General features: G+C 38.8%; 1 protein-coding gene across 1 annotated transcript in view; it reads right to left on the reverse strand.

Moving 5' to 3' along the window:
• Positions 1 to 18081, reverse strand: part of Adgrb3 (adhesion G protein-coupled receptor B3) — a 656439-nt gene that overhangs the window by 328315 nt on the left and 310043 nt on the right. Inside the window, exons 11-12 of the mRNA XM_051204331.1 lie at positions 10083 to 10151; positions 5843 to 5951 (exon numbers count right to left, since the gene is read on the reverse strand). Coding sequence (XP_051060288.1) covers positions 5843 to 5951; positions 10083 to 10151 — 178 coding nt within the window. The remainder of the gene's footprint in view (positions 1 to 5842; positions 5952 to 10082; positions 10152 to 18081) is intronic.

Below are 18081 nucleotides of genomic sequence, written 5' to 3' on the forward strand. Positions count from 1 at the left end.
CCTTTTATCTCCAATGATACTAATCATGTTTGCAGTCTTTCCCAGTAGTTGTAACTCTATTTTCTGCTATATCATTCTTCACACCAGAGGAGGATTTACAGCGTTTGTCTGTGCACCATATGCATGCAGATGCCCACATAGGCCAGAAGAGGGCATTGATCCTCCAAAGCTAGAACTATAAACAAAGAAATAATTTTAAAGATATTCCGTCATCTCTTTATCATTTTTTTAATGATATGAAATGTAACCATCTGCTTGCTAATACTTCCTTTAATCTTGAGTGGTATATTTTAAAAAAGCAAATCTTTAAATCCAGCATAAATGATCAAATGCTTCCTTTTCTAGATATAATTCTTAGCATGTGAATTAACCTAGGTCCTCTGCAAATATGTTATAGCTGTTGGCTTGGTGTTTGGGAAGGCCTTTTGACAGTGTGAGTGGAAGTGTCTGTGATTTCTTTGCCTGCTCTGGGATCCTTTTCCTCCTATTGTGTACTGCATTGCCCAGCTTAGATGTGAGAGTTTGTGCCTAGTCATATTGTAATGTGCTATGTTTGGTAATGTCTCTGGGAGGCCTGCTCTTTTCTGAAGGAGATGGGTGGAAGTAGGGGGAGGGAATGGAGGGGAATCTCTAGTAAGGGTATATTGTATGAGTGAAGAATAAACAAAATTTAAATAAAGATTATCATTCTCAAACGTGAGATCTTTGGTATCAGTTACTACATTAGTGGTAGGCACATCATTCCAGTACATTCAACAATTGCCCACATTATGCAATTTGATGCTAGTAGAGAAACATTGTGAAATTCCTATTTGCACAGAATAGCTCCCAGTTCCAACCACTAAGCTATACTATGGATTTTAAGAAGTGTTTGGAGGCAAATCACGGATACCTAAGACTTCTTTTCAGTGGCCAGTCAGTAATGTTGTTTGGAATTTTATTTTTTAGACTTCCTTTTATCAAACAGGCAGGCCTCAAACACCTCAGACATGTGTTGAGATCGGTAATAATAATAGCCCCGATTTACCAGCTTTATATAGAGACAGCTCCATTGTCTGTATATGAAGATAATTGTAGCATGGCAAATAAAATAAAATCTTTCTGAATCACAGTAAAGACAGGAAGCTTGAAGCAAATAATAAAAGTGTAAATCTTTATGAAATCAATTTGAGTAATAATTAAGATAATTTCTTATCAATTTTAATCTGCAAAGAGAAATACCCCATTTGCATAATATGATTATCATAGGCTCTGTAGAAAACATTGTGTGGGAGTTTGGTTCCTCTATAGAATCTTATGATATGCTACAGTAACAGCAACTAAAGAAGCAAATATGTGTTGTTGTTGTTGCTTCTGTTTAGTTTTGTGTGTGTATGTGTGTTTATCATTTTAGAATCCACTACAGGGTTCTGAACAATTCATTGTGTCCTAGAAGGTGTTTCAGAAAACCATCACAGTAACACATCCATGTGTCCTCTAGGAGCATTCTGAAGAGTCCCACACCAATCTAACACATGTACAGGGTAATTAGCATGGAAGAAAATCAATAGCCTATGAACAATGCAGGGATGATAATGAAGCTTCATTTTTTTTCTAAAAATCATTGATATATAATATTCCAAATTGTATTTGATAGATAGCAAAGTACACTTAGCAAATGTAAAAATAAGCATGCATTAGCCTTTATAGGAACAAGTACAAAAGTACACTGTAAGCCTGTGGACACTAAATACAAGTCCACGTAGAAGGAATCATTATCTCTCTCTCTGTGTGTGTATGTGTGTGTGTGTGTGTGTGTGTGTGTGTGTGTGTGTGTGTGTGTGTGTGTGTGTGTTTTCTGCAATATTCCATCCTGGGTGGAAGAGGGACTATTATAAGACTCAAGATGACAATGAAACCTACAATGCTAATGAAGTTCAAAGACTTACAAGACTCAGGCTATTCAGAAGGTTACAATTCTTAAACGCCTCGACACAAAGTTATATACACCATAGAAAATTGCTGCAGGATGGCAAATTCTTCTGTGCAGGCACCTGCCATTTTGGTAGAGTTCCAGGAATATACATTTCATGAATTTTACCCCATCTCACAATGAGGTAGGCTTCTCACTAATGCAGTTGTCTTTGATGGCCTTCTAAATAACCAATTAACCACTCACCACACTACTGTAAGTAAGACCAGTTGCAGCACATATAATATAAGCCCAGAGACAGATATTGGGGTTCAGGCTGAAGAGCAGAGAAGCAAAGCAGCCAGCCACCACAGAGCTCTTACTTCTACCAAGGCTATAGAGAGTCTATTTGCCCTGAGATTGAATGCCAGGTCTGAGACCCTGCTCCTGTTTTATATACCTGTTTAGTGCTGGGATTAAGGGTGTGGACTCTGTTTCTGTTTTAGACTGATTCACTCTCATGTAACCTTGGGTGGTCTTGAACACATAGAGATCCATCAGTCTCTCTCTCCTGAGTCCCAGGATTAAAGATTTGTGCCACCACTGCCTAGCCTCTATCTCTGAGGCTAGCTTTGCACTCTGATCTCCAGGCAAGCTTTATTAGATCATAAGCAATATAACACCACCCCTGCAAACAGACTGGTTCACCAAGCTGTACCTCTGTACAACAGTTTTTAATCCTATTTTTGGCGCCCTATCTCAACTCAACAGACACTTGACCACGTGACTTCAGAAAAAAGCCGCACAACACAACAAGTTTAAACAAGGATTCACAGAACCAAAGATACCCTTGGGAGAAGCAGTTGCATGGCTCCTAAACCAGGCGATAAAACATATCTAAGACTGAGATGTTCAGGAACAGTTCCAAAATGGCTACCTTTCCCCATGTGCATATGTTACTGCTGTTGTGACTGGTGTGTGCCCCTTGCCATGGTATTACATCCAACTGAGCCACCCTGAAAGTAGAGCACCCTGGGATGGGCAGATCCCATTGTGGTTATCTTGTTCTATGTGGTATTGTGGTTTTCATTGGGTGACAGGGATATCCTCCAAATAAACTATAAGCTAGAAAGTATATTGTAATCCCCAGAGATTCATATTGGAGATGGGATTACCAGCAGGTTGTGGTGACACTCACACCACCATTCTCTGGGTGATAGAAGACATCTGTAACTTAGGTTCATGTTTCTGCCTAGGAAGAACTTGTGTACTCAAGGAAGGAATGGCGAATGGGAAACCCACATGGAGATATTGTTTCTGTACTCGTCTCTATTCAGAAGGGAGAACAGAGAAAAAAGAGACTGAGATGGAAGTGTTGGCTTGCTGTTTCCTCTGTTTCCTTACACAGAGTCCTTTGTGGGACCTCTAAACATGGAAACTTAGGAGGACTCAGACAGAGATGGAGTTAAAAGTGGTAGATGTTATCACGTTAGCCTGACCTTTAATACAGAAAGGTAAAATTCATGATCTAATTCTCAGATGTGAGCCTTACTAATAGTCCAGTTTAGGAAGCCATGACAATTGTTTGGATTGTGAGAGATATTTGAACGAGAAATGAAAGGTTTTAAAGTTTGGCTCATGTGGTTATGGGACATAGCTACAGATGGGGTCTGTCTAAGTGCCATGGAGAAGAGAAGCTGAATAATTCAACTAACTACTCATGCCTCCCTGAGACAAAGGCTGAGTAATCAAAGACAGCATGGGGGAAATTAGTCCCTGACATAAAAGCCATAAAAGCCATAAAAGTCATAAAAGCCATTAGGGATAGTTAACTATTGCCATCTTAGGTCACCAAGAGTAGTAGGGACTGGATGATAACAGGAAAAAATAAAACATTAGTGAGGAAAATGTGCATTTGACAGGGAGTGTTTGATGCACAGCTCATCAGACCTAGCAGAAATGTGGTCTTCGAAGAAAAAAGAAATTAATTCATCAGTGCCCTTGAGCCTTGCATGGTCCTACATTGGCTGTGCTAAATACCATGATGGGGAATGATCTTTATGTAAGGTGGAGGAGTCTCTAGGATATCTTGAAGACTTAAATTTGCATATAAAGTGAGTTTCTAAGACACCAAAGCACTAAGGAATAGATGGAAAATTTTGGAAAGATATAAAAAGGAAAACAGACAATGGATCCTTTCAAAGTACTCAAATGTAAATGTGACAAGATTTTTATTGAGCTGGAGTCTCCATGTAGAAAAGTTTAAGATGGATGTTTTAAAAGGCCATTTTAGCTGCCATATGTAGTTGATGGACAATTTACAGCCATGGTTCAATGCCTAGAGTCTCTCAGACTCCGGGATACAGGTCCAGCTGTGGGAGGAACAAACTCGGTCATAGCTTTCTCCATCTTAGTCCCGATGTATGTCAAGCAGAATTTGCCAGCCCTGACATGAGCATCATGGGTGGAAATATATGTCATAGCCACACAGTTGTGCCCCAGAATGGAACAGCTAAGGGGTTGTCAGTAGAAAATGACTGTGAATCAGGGAGGCCTAGATGAAACGGTGTCCTCATCTACATCACTGCGTCTAGCATCGTTCTGATAAAAGAGTTAATAGAAGTGATGCTTCTAGAATCTAGAATTTAGTTTTTACTTTCTTTCTTCCAAATCCCCAAACCCATTAAAATGAGAGCAATCAATCTGAAATCCTGTCCACACTCTATAAATCGTTTCATTATATGATGCTAACCTTTGAGTGTTTTACAAATTCGGAACAGCGGACAGACAATAACAGTAAAGGCAAAAGTTGAAGAGTCTGAAAAGAGACACACTGTGTTGTTGGAAAGTGCTGCCACTCACAGGAGCCATGGGGTTACTGAGCTGAGATCTCCCTCCTAGCAGCCTCTTGCCTCCCCTGAAACCCCATAAGCCATGGAGGCTATTGAGTTGCATAGCAGAATTACACTGCCGGTTCTTATTGCTACGGGCACTTTAATTTCCTTATAGAGCATGGGGAAATAACATTGGAACTGATACAGAAGCCCCTTGCCTTTGGAAGGAAACTTACTCTTTCCAGTTGGAAGTGGTTACTCTGGGCAATCAGCTATCTAAGACACTGAGAAGAAATACTTTCTGTGCCCTAGTGGTCCCATGCTTACTCACAATGAATGAAAAAGGATTAGACATCCAAATCACCCCCTTAAAATTTCAAAGAGCATCATGGAGGAAGGGATAGAAACAGTATAAGAGCCAGGGGGAAATACTGTAAGTAGGCATTTGTGTCACCTTAAAACTTTCTCTCGTGGACAGAGGAGGGGGGAGAGAAGGGGTGAGAAGTGAGGGAGGAAGGGCAATTATAAGATTTAGGTAGCTAATATAACAGTTATAATATTCAGGAAGCTGAGGAAGCTACAAGACTCAAGAGGCCCCTTCGGGTCATGTTCATTAAGCAAACATTAGGGGAGAGAGAGAAGACGTTTGGATGGATGTGCCTTCAGTTTGCATAGGAAGCTCTGGGCAAGCTTCTAAGTTGTCATCTATGGAGGGGTAGGTCATTCAGTGATGCAGCAGCCTTTGGCTTACCCAGGCTCTTGTAAGTAATCCCTTATGCAGCCTCCTAGACATAGATCTAGGAAACACATTCCTTCCCCAAACTGGATTTTGGTGAAACAATATTGTTTTGTTCTGCAGTTAGGACCCCACCTTGGATGAACAGATGTTTGCTTATCACTCCCTAAGGAAAACCATGTAACAGTATGTATTTAAGCAGACATACACACTTAATGTACATGGGGCTTGTTCTAAATAAAACACAGCCTTTAAATTTCCACAAAGTATTCATTCACAGATATCTAAAAACATGAGCGTCAACATTATACTTGAAAACGTGTGATGCAAACTCTGGGATTTAATTTCAGTAAAATTTTGAGGAATTCTCCTATTTCTTACCTACATTTCCAGTCATTAGGTATGAATTTTGAAAGTCCATCATCCCCATTCCAACAATGTGTATAAAATCTTCAATCACCTGCATTAATTCTATTGAGCCTGGATAAATCTAGAAAAACAAGGGCAAGTTAGACTTGACAAAAAGTCCATAAGATGTAATACAGAACTAGAAAGTGAGACATTCTACATAATAAAAAATACAAATGAACTCTGCTTTATTTGGAGAAATGTCTGCAACTGGGAACACCTGTCAGCTTTTAAATTAATAGTTGACTCTGATGCCAGATGTCACACAGCAAGAACTTTGAAAGTGACATGACACACTAATCACAGTAGTAGCTCAAGAAGATTTAAAATGCCTATTAGATTGTCTACACATAAATAACATTATTTTATTTTCCATAAACTCCCTGGCTTAAACAATAAAACACTGAAACTGGACCTAGGAATATTAGATTAGTATCTATATGAAGAGCAAGAGAAAAAAAATGCAAGTATTACTGCTATCATAAAGATATTTAAAAATAGTAAATCTATTGTATAGTCAATACCTTGCGAGAAAATCTTACTTCTAATTATTGTACTAGTCATTGTGTGAGCAACATTAGGAATAATTATAGGATTATAATCATAGCTCTAATATAAATAACTTACACGTATACATGAAAGAAATAAAGCTATGAGAGAGTGTTATACTTAAAAAGAGTCTCAAGGAGGCTAACAATGTAGCCAAAGCCATTATGTAAGTCTGCTAGTAATGGAGGCAGGATCTATCCATCCTCTTATCTGCCTTTTCCATTTGTCTATCTAGTTACCCATGCATCTACCAACTAGCAAGTCAGTTTATTTTCCATGCTTTGAGTGTGTTAGCCAACAACATAGTACACACGGAAGGTCTGTTTTCTCAAAGATACCATAGTCTTGCAAAATGCTCACAACATATGTAATAACAAAAACATTCAAGAACATAGATGCATCTTATCATGTGCAAGCATCTTATCATGCAGCTTCTGAACATGAAAACTTAAGTAGTTTGAGTTCCAGTTACTTTATTATGGAGATGCCAGAGTGGGAGAGGAAAAGACCTGCTTGGCTGGATAGCATAAGGTCAGAGAGGTGAGGGAATCGACTAGGAAGAAAGGGGATCAGTAGGGCACACTGGTAAGTCTATATGTGTATTTTGCAGAGGGCTATGGCTGTTTCACCTAAAAATCAAACACCATGCATATGCATCTATCTACATATATATAAACACATACACATATGCCATAGACAACTACAATATTTAATATCAAGACTATTTAAGAGATCAATTCATTAAATGGGAATTCTGAAAAGTCATACTTCCCATTAAACGTGCATGAATGAAGTTCCTATGGGCTCTAAATCTTTCTGATTCTACCATGTCCTGTATAAGCCTGTTTGTGAGTATTGTTGGTATAGGGATGAATGCAAATTAAGAACAAGAGACTTAATTTTCACTCTTGGAAACAGCATCTCCATCTCCCTTACTTTCTTTTTCCTTAAAGTGTTTACTTTAGAAAACTAGTAATGGCAAGGCTCATCCAGTCTCTTTGAAATATTTGTAAGGCTTTTTTAAACTGAAAAGGCTTCCTGCCAACTTAAAGATCCAGTAAATTCTCTTTTTGAAATGAAAACATCAAGGAAGATGGTCTTTCTGGCCCTCAGTGTCTTTTGAGATTATGATGGTCAAAATCAATGGCCACATGAACTTGGGCTTCAAGTTTCAAAACTGTCTCTATTTGAAGTTATTTGCCTTTGGAGAAAGTCAATTAACAAGAAGACAGATGGCCCAAAAATTTCCAAGGGATTTTGTGATGATGCATGTATGACAAAAGGCCTATGAAGGTCCCTCTCACAGGACCAGTTACTCTGCAGCTCGAAGGGACACGGGGTGTGTATCTTATGCCTCTCTAAAGAGTGTGGGAGCTCCAATATCTGTGGTTGTTGTAGTATGTGTGACCTTCGTGCTTGTTCAGTACTAAGCTCTGCATCCTCTTCCATCCTTGTCGAATGCCTTTTCATGTTGACAGAGCGTCTTGTTTTTTATTATTATTTTTCAAAAGCCATCGGACGTTATAGAATAGGGGCTGGTGAGCTTTAGTGATAAGGGCCTAATGATAAGTATTTTATACATTTCACATCACATGAACTCTAATGAGACAAGTCACTTCTCTCCTTGTTGCAGAGCGGTCCTTGGTAGTAGGTGATGAACGATGTTGTTTACATAATAGACATTGGCTGGTTTTGGCTAATTGGATTCAGGTTGCACCCACCTGAGGCAGAGACATAAGAGAGAACTTTCTAATATGAAGTTTAGAAAAAATTGCATGACTTCACTTCACTGTCAACACCTGCCACAGTGCCCATGTATGTGTGTGTATAAGTGTGAGTGTCGCATATCTTATAAAGTACATTCTTCTTTTACTTCATGAGGCTATATTTTCAGTAAGGGGTCTCTAAGTACAGTTTTTTTTTTTTTTAAACGGGGTTGATGGATAACCAGTGGGCTCCAGGCAGTTGTGTTTTTTCAGAAATGTACATGCTGTTTGTAAGATTCTGATATCAGAGTTACTCATTTAGTTTACTAAATTCATATAATGATCTATTTTCAAGGATATTTTTGTTAAGTCTGTTCTCTAAGGTAAAGAGGGCTCAGGAGGATTATTTCTGGCAGATTTTAAACCCCTTTATCGTAAAGAAGTCACCTTTTGTGCCACACATGCTTACCATGTGGTTCTAATTATGATAACTACTTTTTCAGTAAAGGCTACAAAATACCTGCTCTTAAAATTTCCATACAGTCATTTTAAAACCATCATTAAGGATCATTCCAATTGAAAAATACATTTTACAAATGAGAATAGAACCAATCTCAAATCACAGCTAAACAGATTATGGATTCCTGATTTATTTTCCATTGATGAGAATGCCTGATACCATTCATTATTTGCTCAAGTTGTGACCTCCTGCTAAAGAACAGCATGCAATGAATTATAGCCTTCTTTTAAATAGCGTATCTTACATTCATTCTAAATATATCCATAATTAATAGTCTCTAGCTTTCTAGAAAGATATGCTCTGCTACAACAGCTGTATTCTGGGTGAAGACACTACTTCCTTACAGCTAGGGAACAATGCTACCTCTAGACGAAGGCCAAGGGCAAGAGTATAATTCAAAAGAGAAGAAAAAGATAGACCAAGATGTTAAACTAAAAGCTGATACATATTTTTTTCTCCCCCTTGCATTCTGGGCAGAAGCACAGAGTTGGTACCTGAAAATGATGCTGGCCATGTTGTGCTTTTTGTGGCTATCCTACCATAACGGGAACAAAGCACATTCATTATTTCAGAAGGCCTCAACTGTGATTATAAAAGAGAAAGGGACTAGCCGGTTTATCTGAACATTAGTAAAAGCTCACCCGATTTTTCAAGAGAGCCTTGATCTTGGGATTTTTTTTTTAAACCAGAGCCAATTAGAAAATTTAAAGAAGTTTCATGCTCACTTATACTAAATTCCCATGGTAACTTAGAAACTAGGCTTCCCTATGGTCACCTGGAAAGCACCTTTCTTGTTTGAGGAAAAAGGTAGTTATGACAGGATGACATGACAAGGCAATTTCACAGGACCTATGTTACTAAGGAAGCCTGATAATTGATACAGCATGGCAGAAAGAAAAGTCTGAACATGCTTATGCAAGGGAGTTTATGTTCACAACTCTTTTCTGAATAAGGATTAACATCTGTGTACAATAGGCAGATTCCGTGAAGCATGGATTCTTTGCAATGGATTTTTCATCACTTCTATTGAGTTACGTGCTATTAGATTATCTTGTTTTGCCATTGTCTACAAACCAGAAAGAAGTCTATTACTGAAGAACAAAGCTGTCATATATTAGTTTCTTGAAGTTACAGATTAGCTAAATGTGTTTTGTTGTTGTTGTTTGTTTTTGTTTTTTATTTTTGTCATTGTTTTTTGTTCGTTTGGGTTTTTTGTGTGTTTGTTTGTTTGTTTTTTTCCTGTATGTTCACACAAGATTCCTCCCATGGGCTCACATTTTAAAAGATGACTTGATTCCTGTAAAAATCACTGTTTTGTCACTTAGAATGATTTCCAATATCATATTATACTCTTGGAGACTCAAACTATTGACTTTTCATGTATTTTAAAAACTGTATCTAGCCAGCTTCATCATAAATTCTAAAATTTCAACCTTACCTGCTGTGCATCTTCCCATTTCTCCTTGTTTTCTTCATCTAGAAGGTTGCTAACTATCTGAAAGAAGTTCTGTAAATTAAATTAGACAAAAAGTTTAGTACTTATACTTGAGAATGCACTTTGCAACAACACCTATTTGGAATGGCTAGATCATATGAGTATCTGCAACATTTCTTTACATCCTGACACATTCTTGATCTTTAAGGAGGCTTTTCAGCACCATACTACCAAGTGCTCTATAAAGCTTCATATCTGCATCCCAGAAGCAACCAGAATAGGTAAAAGACTTTTTCTTCACAACGATTTTTCTCATTGTCACCTATATTTTATGCTGTAATGGCATTATATAACTATTACTTGCAAATGTTTTTATTCTTTCTCTAAAGAAGTTGCTTGGACTGGTCTACCACAAGATATCCTGTGAACTGCATACGATGGCTGCTATTTCATTCTTTCCAATGTACTAGAATTAAGCCAATGGGCAAGCCTAACTAGACAGGCCCCTCCATTGAAATTCTTGCTCTGGCCTTTTGGTTATTATATATTTGCTTTTCAACTATGTTTTGAAAAGAGTGAAGAAACATTCAAAATTTCAGGTGAAGCGCACACGTAACAATGCTTAATATGTCTGAGTAAGTTTTGAATGATGAGTTTTTATCTCCGACTTTTTTTTTAATGGGTCTTTTTAAAGTTCCAAATCCTTACCAGTATTCTTAGTGTTAATGGACAAAGACCTATCAGTTTTATCTTCATCTATCATTATGCAAATGACTGTCTGGCTTTCTCTTTCCAAGCAGACAAGCTCACTCTGAGGTCCATTTTTCATTCACCATGAGCACACTGATTGCTATATTCAACTCAGTTCTGTCACTGATGACTTCCTATGCAAGATGTCACCAGAAAGACTTGTCTGGCTTCTCACTGTATGCTATGCCATCAAATACAGGAGTCTGGAGAAGAGATAAGGGTGCCTGTTTGTTGGGGCCCATAAGGATGGGCCCACTCCATCTTGACTAAAGATCAGAGAGTTCAAAACTGTCCTCAGTAAGTCATAAGAACTAAAGGTAAAAGGTGTGGGTACAGTAGGATGTTTGATCTTGGCCTTAGGTGTCTTACCTAAATAGCAACATACTTGGCCTAAGGTGTGGTTACTCTTGACCCTCAAAGGAAGATAACAAGATATTTGAATCTAAGGTGTGGTTACTGAATCCTTGGAGAAATGAGGAAGAAAAGTCTGTTTGTTCCCTATACATGATACCATGTTCCTCTTTTTGGGTAAGGTATTTAAGAATGGTGAAAAATGAACTCAATGCATTCAGTATGGACTGAGTGGCCATCCTGAAATATTCCTGTGTCTCTGTCTTTTCCTTTAAAGCCTTTTGCTAGCCTTTCTTCAGTGTATACTCCCCTTCTCAGGTACGAACCATGGGCTGGTCAGCTGGCTCTGTCCTTCCCACATCTGGCACAGCAAAATGGGGTTGATACTGAGAGCGACCAACTATTAAAGGATGACCTGAGACCCACACAGTGTCTAGCAGAGGCATGATAATCAGATGGTGACTGCCTGGTGTATCCTTAGTTGTATCCTGTCTAACTGGTCTGTAGGTAATCAAGCAGGCACCTTGCTGCACACTGACTCACTAGCTTAAGGCAGGACTCCCCTGTGGGCAGAAATAATATTAATTTGTCAGTTTTTGTTTGTCTTTTCTATATACGGCTTTTCAAAACAAGCATTTGCACTCATTCCAAATAAAGTCACCTGAGTGTTTTTCGATGAGAAACAAGGCTTCTTCATTTCCTCTTCTGTGGTATGAAGCTGTTAGCATCTATATTTAATTGCCCTATTTGTGCTATTTATTTTAATAGTTCTTGGCAATCATATGGCCGAAACATGTTTCAAGTTATAACCTCTGTAAAAGTTTTAAACTATTTTATGCAATTTGGAGGGGCAGGAGGAAATAGTAAGTCTGCTTTAAACTCATTTTCAACTCATTTAACCTCTCGGTACTACCTGCCATTTTTACCACTTAAAATTTCTTGCTTGGAGTGTTAACATTTTAAGGGCTTAGTCCATTGAGCTGTAACTCTACCTATGGGCAGAAAGAATTAACCTTCAGAGTTCTCCAATTGCCTATGGCTGGTTAACTCAGGAGGGGACAGGGAGCTAATGAGGCAAATGCTGTAGGTTTCATCCCTGTGCATGCAAGATTGCTATGTTGAGGTGCATGACCTTGGTCTGCATCTTAACCCTGCCAGCTATCATACAAAATGCATTCTGCTGCTAACAAGAGACACTAAGAGAAAATGAGAAGCAATGAGTGCAAATGTATATCCATTTCTGGAAAACACTTCACAAAGCATGTTTTCCTGACAGTGGGTCAATGACTTCTTGCTATCCATGAAAGTCACTGCACATACACAATTTCTTCATGAAAATAATGAATTCAGTATTCTCTCTCTCTTTTTTTAAAGAACCAAAGAACAAACATAAAAACATGAAGTGTTAAACAGAGTCCTAAACTAAGCAAGCGCAGAGTACAGCAAACATTTTGTATTATTTTGCAGGGACAATAAATGGGCCTTTATTGAATCAGCGTAGGAAGGCAGCTGATATTCAAGTTCCCCTGTGATCTCATTGCTGATCATATTTCAGAATAATCAACAGCCATTTTCTGACTAATGCAGGCCATGTAGGGCACAGTGAGATGAGTTAACCCTCATTCTCTGTCAGGAGTGATGTGGAAGCACGCTTTGGACAACAAGCGTCTTTTTTGTACATCAGTTTATCCTTAACATCTGCCCATGGATGATATCGAGTGAGGTTCAAAATTAAATGGAAGTGTTACAGAGTCAGAATGCCTTGGCTTTGGAAATAACACCCAGCATTATTCCTCAGGATTAACAGCTCTCGCTTAGGTCAAATGTACTAAAAAGCATATATATTAAAAACATGTATATTATATTTGGTTGTATGTTTTAATTCACTTAGCCTTGTCATACAGTGGGACCAGATCAAACAAGGCAATGATTTTTTAAGAGGAGAGGGGTAACATTTCTGGACACTTGAATGACTCCTGAGCAGTAGAAGACACTTTCTCTTGAAAGCGTTCATTAAGGAATGTATATGCTAAAGATACCCTTCTTCTTGTGATTAATGAATCAGATCACTTATGTCAACCCCTGATACATATCATATAGTGGCTTTCTCTTTTAAGGTGTGTGTGTATTTTTTGAAACAGGGTTTGGCTACGTAGTCCTGATAAGACTGGACCCTAATATAAACTGTGTGCTGGTATAGGGGTGATGCTGCTACTTTGTTTTTGTTTTTTATGCTGTGAAAAAACTCACGCTTTAACACACTGATCCCATGTCATTAAAAAACATACAAACAAAAAAACAAATAGCACAAAAACTTAAAGCCCTTGGCAGAGTCCTGGTTGTATGAAAACTGAAGTAGTAGATATATACTGAAGTGTCTCTTTTGATTTTTTTTTTTAAATACATGGTCCTGTCCCATCTTATTCCTCTAATATGTAAAACTCACCTGGAAAACATCAATGAATTTTGGAGGTAATTCCTAACATTGTTCCTATTGAATTGAGTAGAAAGTGTTGACTGCATTTCTTCCTTATTATCTTTTTAATATTTCTTACACCAGTAGTATTTACTACCACATTATGGCAAATGCATAGCTACTATGTTGATAAACACTTTCAAGCCCACCCCTATTCCCTTTGAATATCTCTACCTCTTGCACCACCAGGGAGAAACAGAACCCATTAAATACTGCCTTTAGAACCTATAACTTTTCAATAGATAATGGCTTTTCTCAGACTATATCTGGTAAGAGGTGTTTTGTACAATACCGTGATTACCAGATGTCTGTTTAGTTAGAAGTGCTGTGCCAAATGGCTGCGGGGCACGAAGGTCAAAAAGGTATGAATGCATTTTCTTGGTAGGAAGATAAACAGAGAAATAACTTCATTATGTACAGAGAAACACAAACAACTCTGGGACTGCCAAAGTCAAAGTCGCAGAATGGAAGGAGAACAAAAACATTTTCTTTTGCGGGGAGTAGTCAATCATCTTGCTGCATTCCTGATTGGCTTCTACTTGCCATGTTTCTCATGGATCGTACAGCACTCTGTGTAACTCGTGAAAAAAAAATCTTCAAGATTCCAGTTCTATGAAATTTGCAATGCAGATAGGCTAAGGATCTGTGACCCTAAGCCATAGGAAAAGTTTCCCTCCATCTTAACTCGGGAGCAAAATGTTTGAACTTCAGGGGGTCACAGATAACCCCAAAAGGAGAAGATTCCATAATGCAGAGGTAAAGATTTGGTATATTGCATTGTCCCTGTTCACGAGTGTTGGGGTTAACTCTAGGGACAGCTTAATGACTGTCCCTAGATAGATAGTATAGGGTAAACCATTGATCGCCAACCTAGGGATTGGGTTACAGCTACAAAGCCACAAGGGATGTGGACTCTTGCTGTCCATATCTTTCCCTTTGGATGTCCTGTCCCATAGTTTGTCCCTAACCCAGGAATACCAGACTTATTCATGCCCCCAAACCATATAGTCTTGTCTGTAGATGAATACAGATAATAGCCCTGCTTTCTGTTATTTATGTTGTAATTGGCCTGGAAGACATGAAGATAATCTAGAGACATACTTCTCTCTCAATCCGCCTACCAGACTATCGAAACAATGGATCAATTCCCCCAAAGAAATGGGAATTTCTTCGAGAATCTCAATGCCGGGGGTGGGGTGGGGAGGGAGTTTCCAACCAAAGGAGGAACTTGTTTTCCCTGAAAGAAATCTCAAACAGTTGACCATTTTACAGGTTGAGGCTATAACCCAAATGAGTCAGTGGTGAACCGGACGACACCCTGCTTGGGACTGTTTAGATGTGAAATCCTTGGTTCTTCATTTAACCTTTGAAATCATTTCAGGGCACTGGAGATGGACTTGGAACTCAAGAGGTTTTCTGGAACTCTATGTGCCTCTTCCTAATATAGGCACATTGAAGATAAAAGTATTGCCTGCTTTTTATTTCTTTTTGTTTGTCTCTTTTTGTTTTGTTTTGTCTGTTTATATTTGTCTGTTTAATTGATCTATTGTGGACAAGTGCACAAGCTTTGCTTATTAGAGTTACCAGGGCTCCCTCTGTCTCTAAAAACTTTGGTAACAAAGATGTATAAATACAGTCTTTAGATAAAGCAACAACTTCCAACACAGCTCCCTTGCAAACATAGGGAATCTCTTGCCATATATCTCTACTCAAAATATTCCTTCTCTTGCTGAATGCATTGGGAGAATATGTTCCATTTTCCCAATGAAAGAATGGATATGGAGAGTAATAAAAGCATAACCCAGGTATCAGTGTATGGGGGGCAAAGATTGAAAACAAAGAAATCACTACATATGCTTTACTGCCTAACATCATGGCTTTTGGAGGGCCTAAGGAAAAAAAGAGAGGATATAGGGATGGAAAGGTGAGAAAAGAAAGGAAAAAAATGGAAGCATATTTACTTGTGCAAGAAGTATACAGAGAATGACTTCTTTCTTTCTTTCTTCTTCTTCTTTTTTTTCCCCCCTATGACCAATACTGTACTGGGGATTGTTAAGAGTGAATAAGACATGTGGAGTCCTGCTGGGCAGTGGTGTCACACACCTTTAAACCCAGCACTTAGGAGGCAGAGGTAGGCAGATCTCTGTGAGTTCGAGGCTAGCCTGGTCTACAGAGCTAGTGCTAGGATAGGCTTTAAAGCTACACAGAGAAACTCTGTCTCAAAAGAAAAAAAATAAAAAGACATGTGGGGGTCCTGAATTCATCCATCCTAAACTACAGTGAGTGAGGAGAGTCAGTAAACAAATAAATTTAATATGCTGACTTTGGGGGTGGGGCTGTTGTGGTTTGAGAGGACAGCAATAGGTTAACGTGTTTGAACACTTGGTCCATAGTACACCATGCTGTTTGGGAAGGTTGGGAACCTACAGGAAGTGGACCTCCCTGGATGATGTAGGTCACTGGGCATAGGTCTTGGGGCTTCCTGCTCACGTGCTGCTTCCTGAGTGGGGATGCAATGTGACTAGAGAGCTTCCTGCTTCAGCTGTCGTGGCTTCCTTGACTGCTGCTCTGCCACCCCTCCCATAATAGATTATATACCTTTGGAACTATAATCAAGAATAAACCTCTTCCTGCTTACCTTGCTTCTGTCGGGTTATTTTATCCCCCCCCCCCCTTTTTAATTCCCTATTTTGCTGAAACAGTATAAATGAACTAGGGGAGATTACAACATAGAGCATTATACTGAGACGTAAGAGGCAGAGGGAAAGGAGAAGGGACGGGGGAGGGGTGGACGAGTAGGGAAGAGTGACAGTGAGAGCAGGGAACAGGAGACAGAGACTGTCAGAGAGGGGATGAACAGGGAGAAGGGAGTGAAGACTGTGAAGAAACACAGACTATTTATGTGTGAAGCTCCCGAGATTATTGGCTAGCCAGGAACAAAACGTTTATCTGTATGTGATAGCTAACCCGAGTCCACCATGATGAGGCAGCCTTTAAAAAGATAATTTTCCCTGTAAATATAAGTGGGAAGGGAAAGAAAGAGTACATAATTCATGAGTAAAAACTATCTAAACAATTTTAGAAACAGAAAAAAAATGACATAATATTTCTAAATTGGTCTTGGATAGGCTAGATAGAGTAGACAAGAGCATTCATAAAGAGTGCAAAGCACAAGGGCCAGGTAAAGTAGAACCATCAACTCACAATGCTTATCCAGGAAGTCCAGGTAAAAATAAAAGTCTGCTTTTGGATGATGAGTAGCATAAAAAAAAAAAAAAATACAGTACAGTGAAAGCAAAAACAGAGGTCATAAGGTAGTTTCAATTGCTATTGAAGAAGGTAGAGAAGATGGTAGCTTGGTACACAGGAACACACACGATGACAGATTTTACAGGGGAGAAGGCAGAGAATCAAACATCCATCTGTGGTTTCTGGTTCAGAATTCCTAGAATTAGAATGCAACTATGCTCCACCTGGCATTAGAAATACCTGCATTGGAAAGAAAGGGAGGGAGGGAGGGAGGGACAAAGGGAGGGAGGGAGGCAGGGAGGCAGGGAGGGAGGCAGCCAGCTTAATTTTAATCTGGTTGAGCATTAAGAATCTACAATTCAGCCAAGTGAAGAGGCCCGGGATACAGTTTGACTTAAGTTTAAATCTCAAAAGACAAAAGTAATGTGAATAATTAATCATAGCTGAAAACAGGAGCCCTGTGGGATAAAGAATATGAATTCCAAGAAAAGAGTTGAATAGGTAAAGTCAAGGTTAAACACTGGAGATAAGCCTACTAGGAAGAATACTAAATGAGGTAGGTAACAGAGGACGAGAGGCAAGAGTGACAGGTGATAGAATAAACCACATTTGGAAGCTGTTTCATGGGTGAAATGAATTCCAAGACACACAGACGGTTCTTCAGCTAGGCAAACACCCAAAGGCAACTCAAGATACAGTACAATAGAATTCATTCTTCTAAACGTGGCTGCTCATGGCTGAGCACATGCATAACATCTAGGAACACAACTACAAAATAGACTAACACATGGTCTGCTGATTCCTTGTGGTGTGTGATACACTAATTCTTGGTCTCCTATATTGGAAAGTATATAGAAAAGGAATTGATTTTGGGTAACAATGCTACTGTTTGAATTTGTACTCACATTATTTGTTTTTAAATAAATTATCCCTCAATTGTGGTTTGAGCTACATAATGTACATTTTGTAATAGGCAAGTAAGCTAAATAATTTAGAATTGACCATACCAAATAAATCACAATGTGTATTAGAGTTCTATCCAGAATATCTATCCAAGCAGCATTTGTACTAGCTCTGGGCAACTAGAAGCTGTCAAGGACTCAGAAAGACTCGATGGGGATTATCATCCAAATCACCCTACTGTAGATGTCAGGGCTGAATACGTATGGACCATAT

This window comes from Phodopus roborovskii, unplaced genomic scaffold (assembly GCF_943737965.1).
Source record: "Phodopus roborovskii unplaced genomic scaffold, PHOROB, whole genome shotgun sequence".
NCBI classification, from domain to species: domain Eukaryota; kingdom Metazoa; phylum Chordata; class Mammalia; order Rodentia; family Cricetidae; genus Phodopus; species Phodopus roborovskii.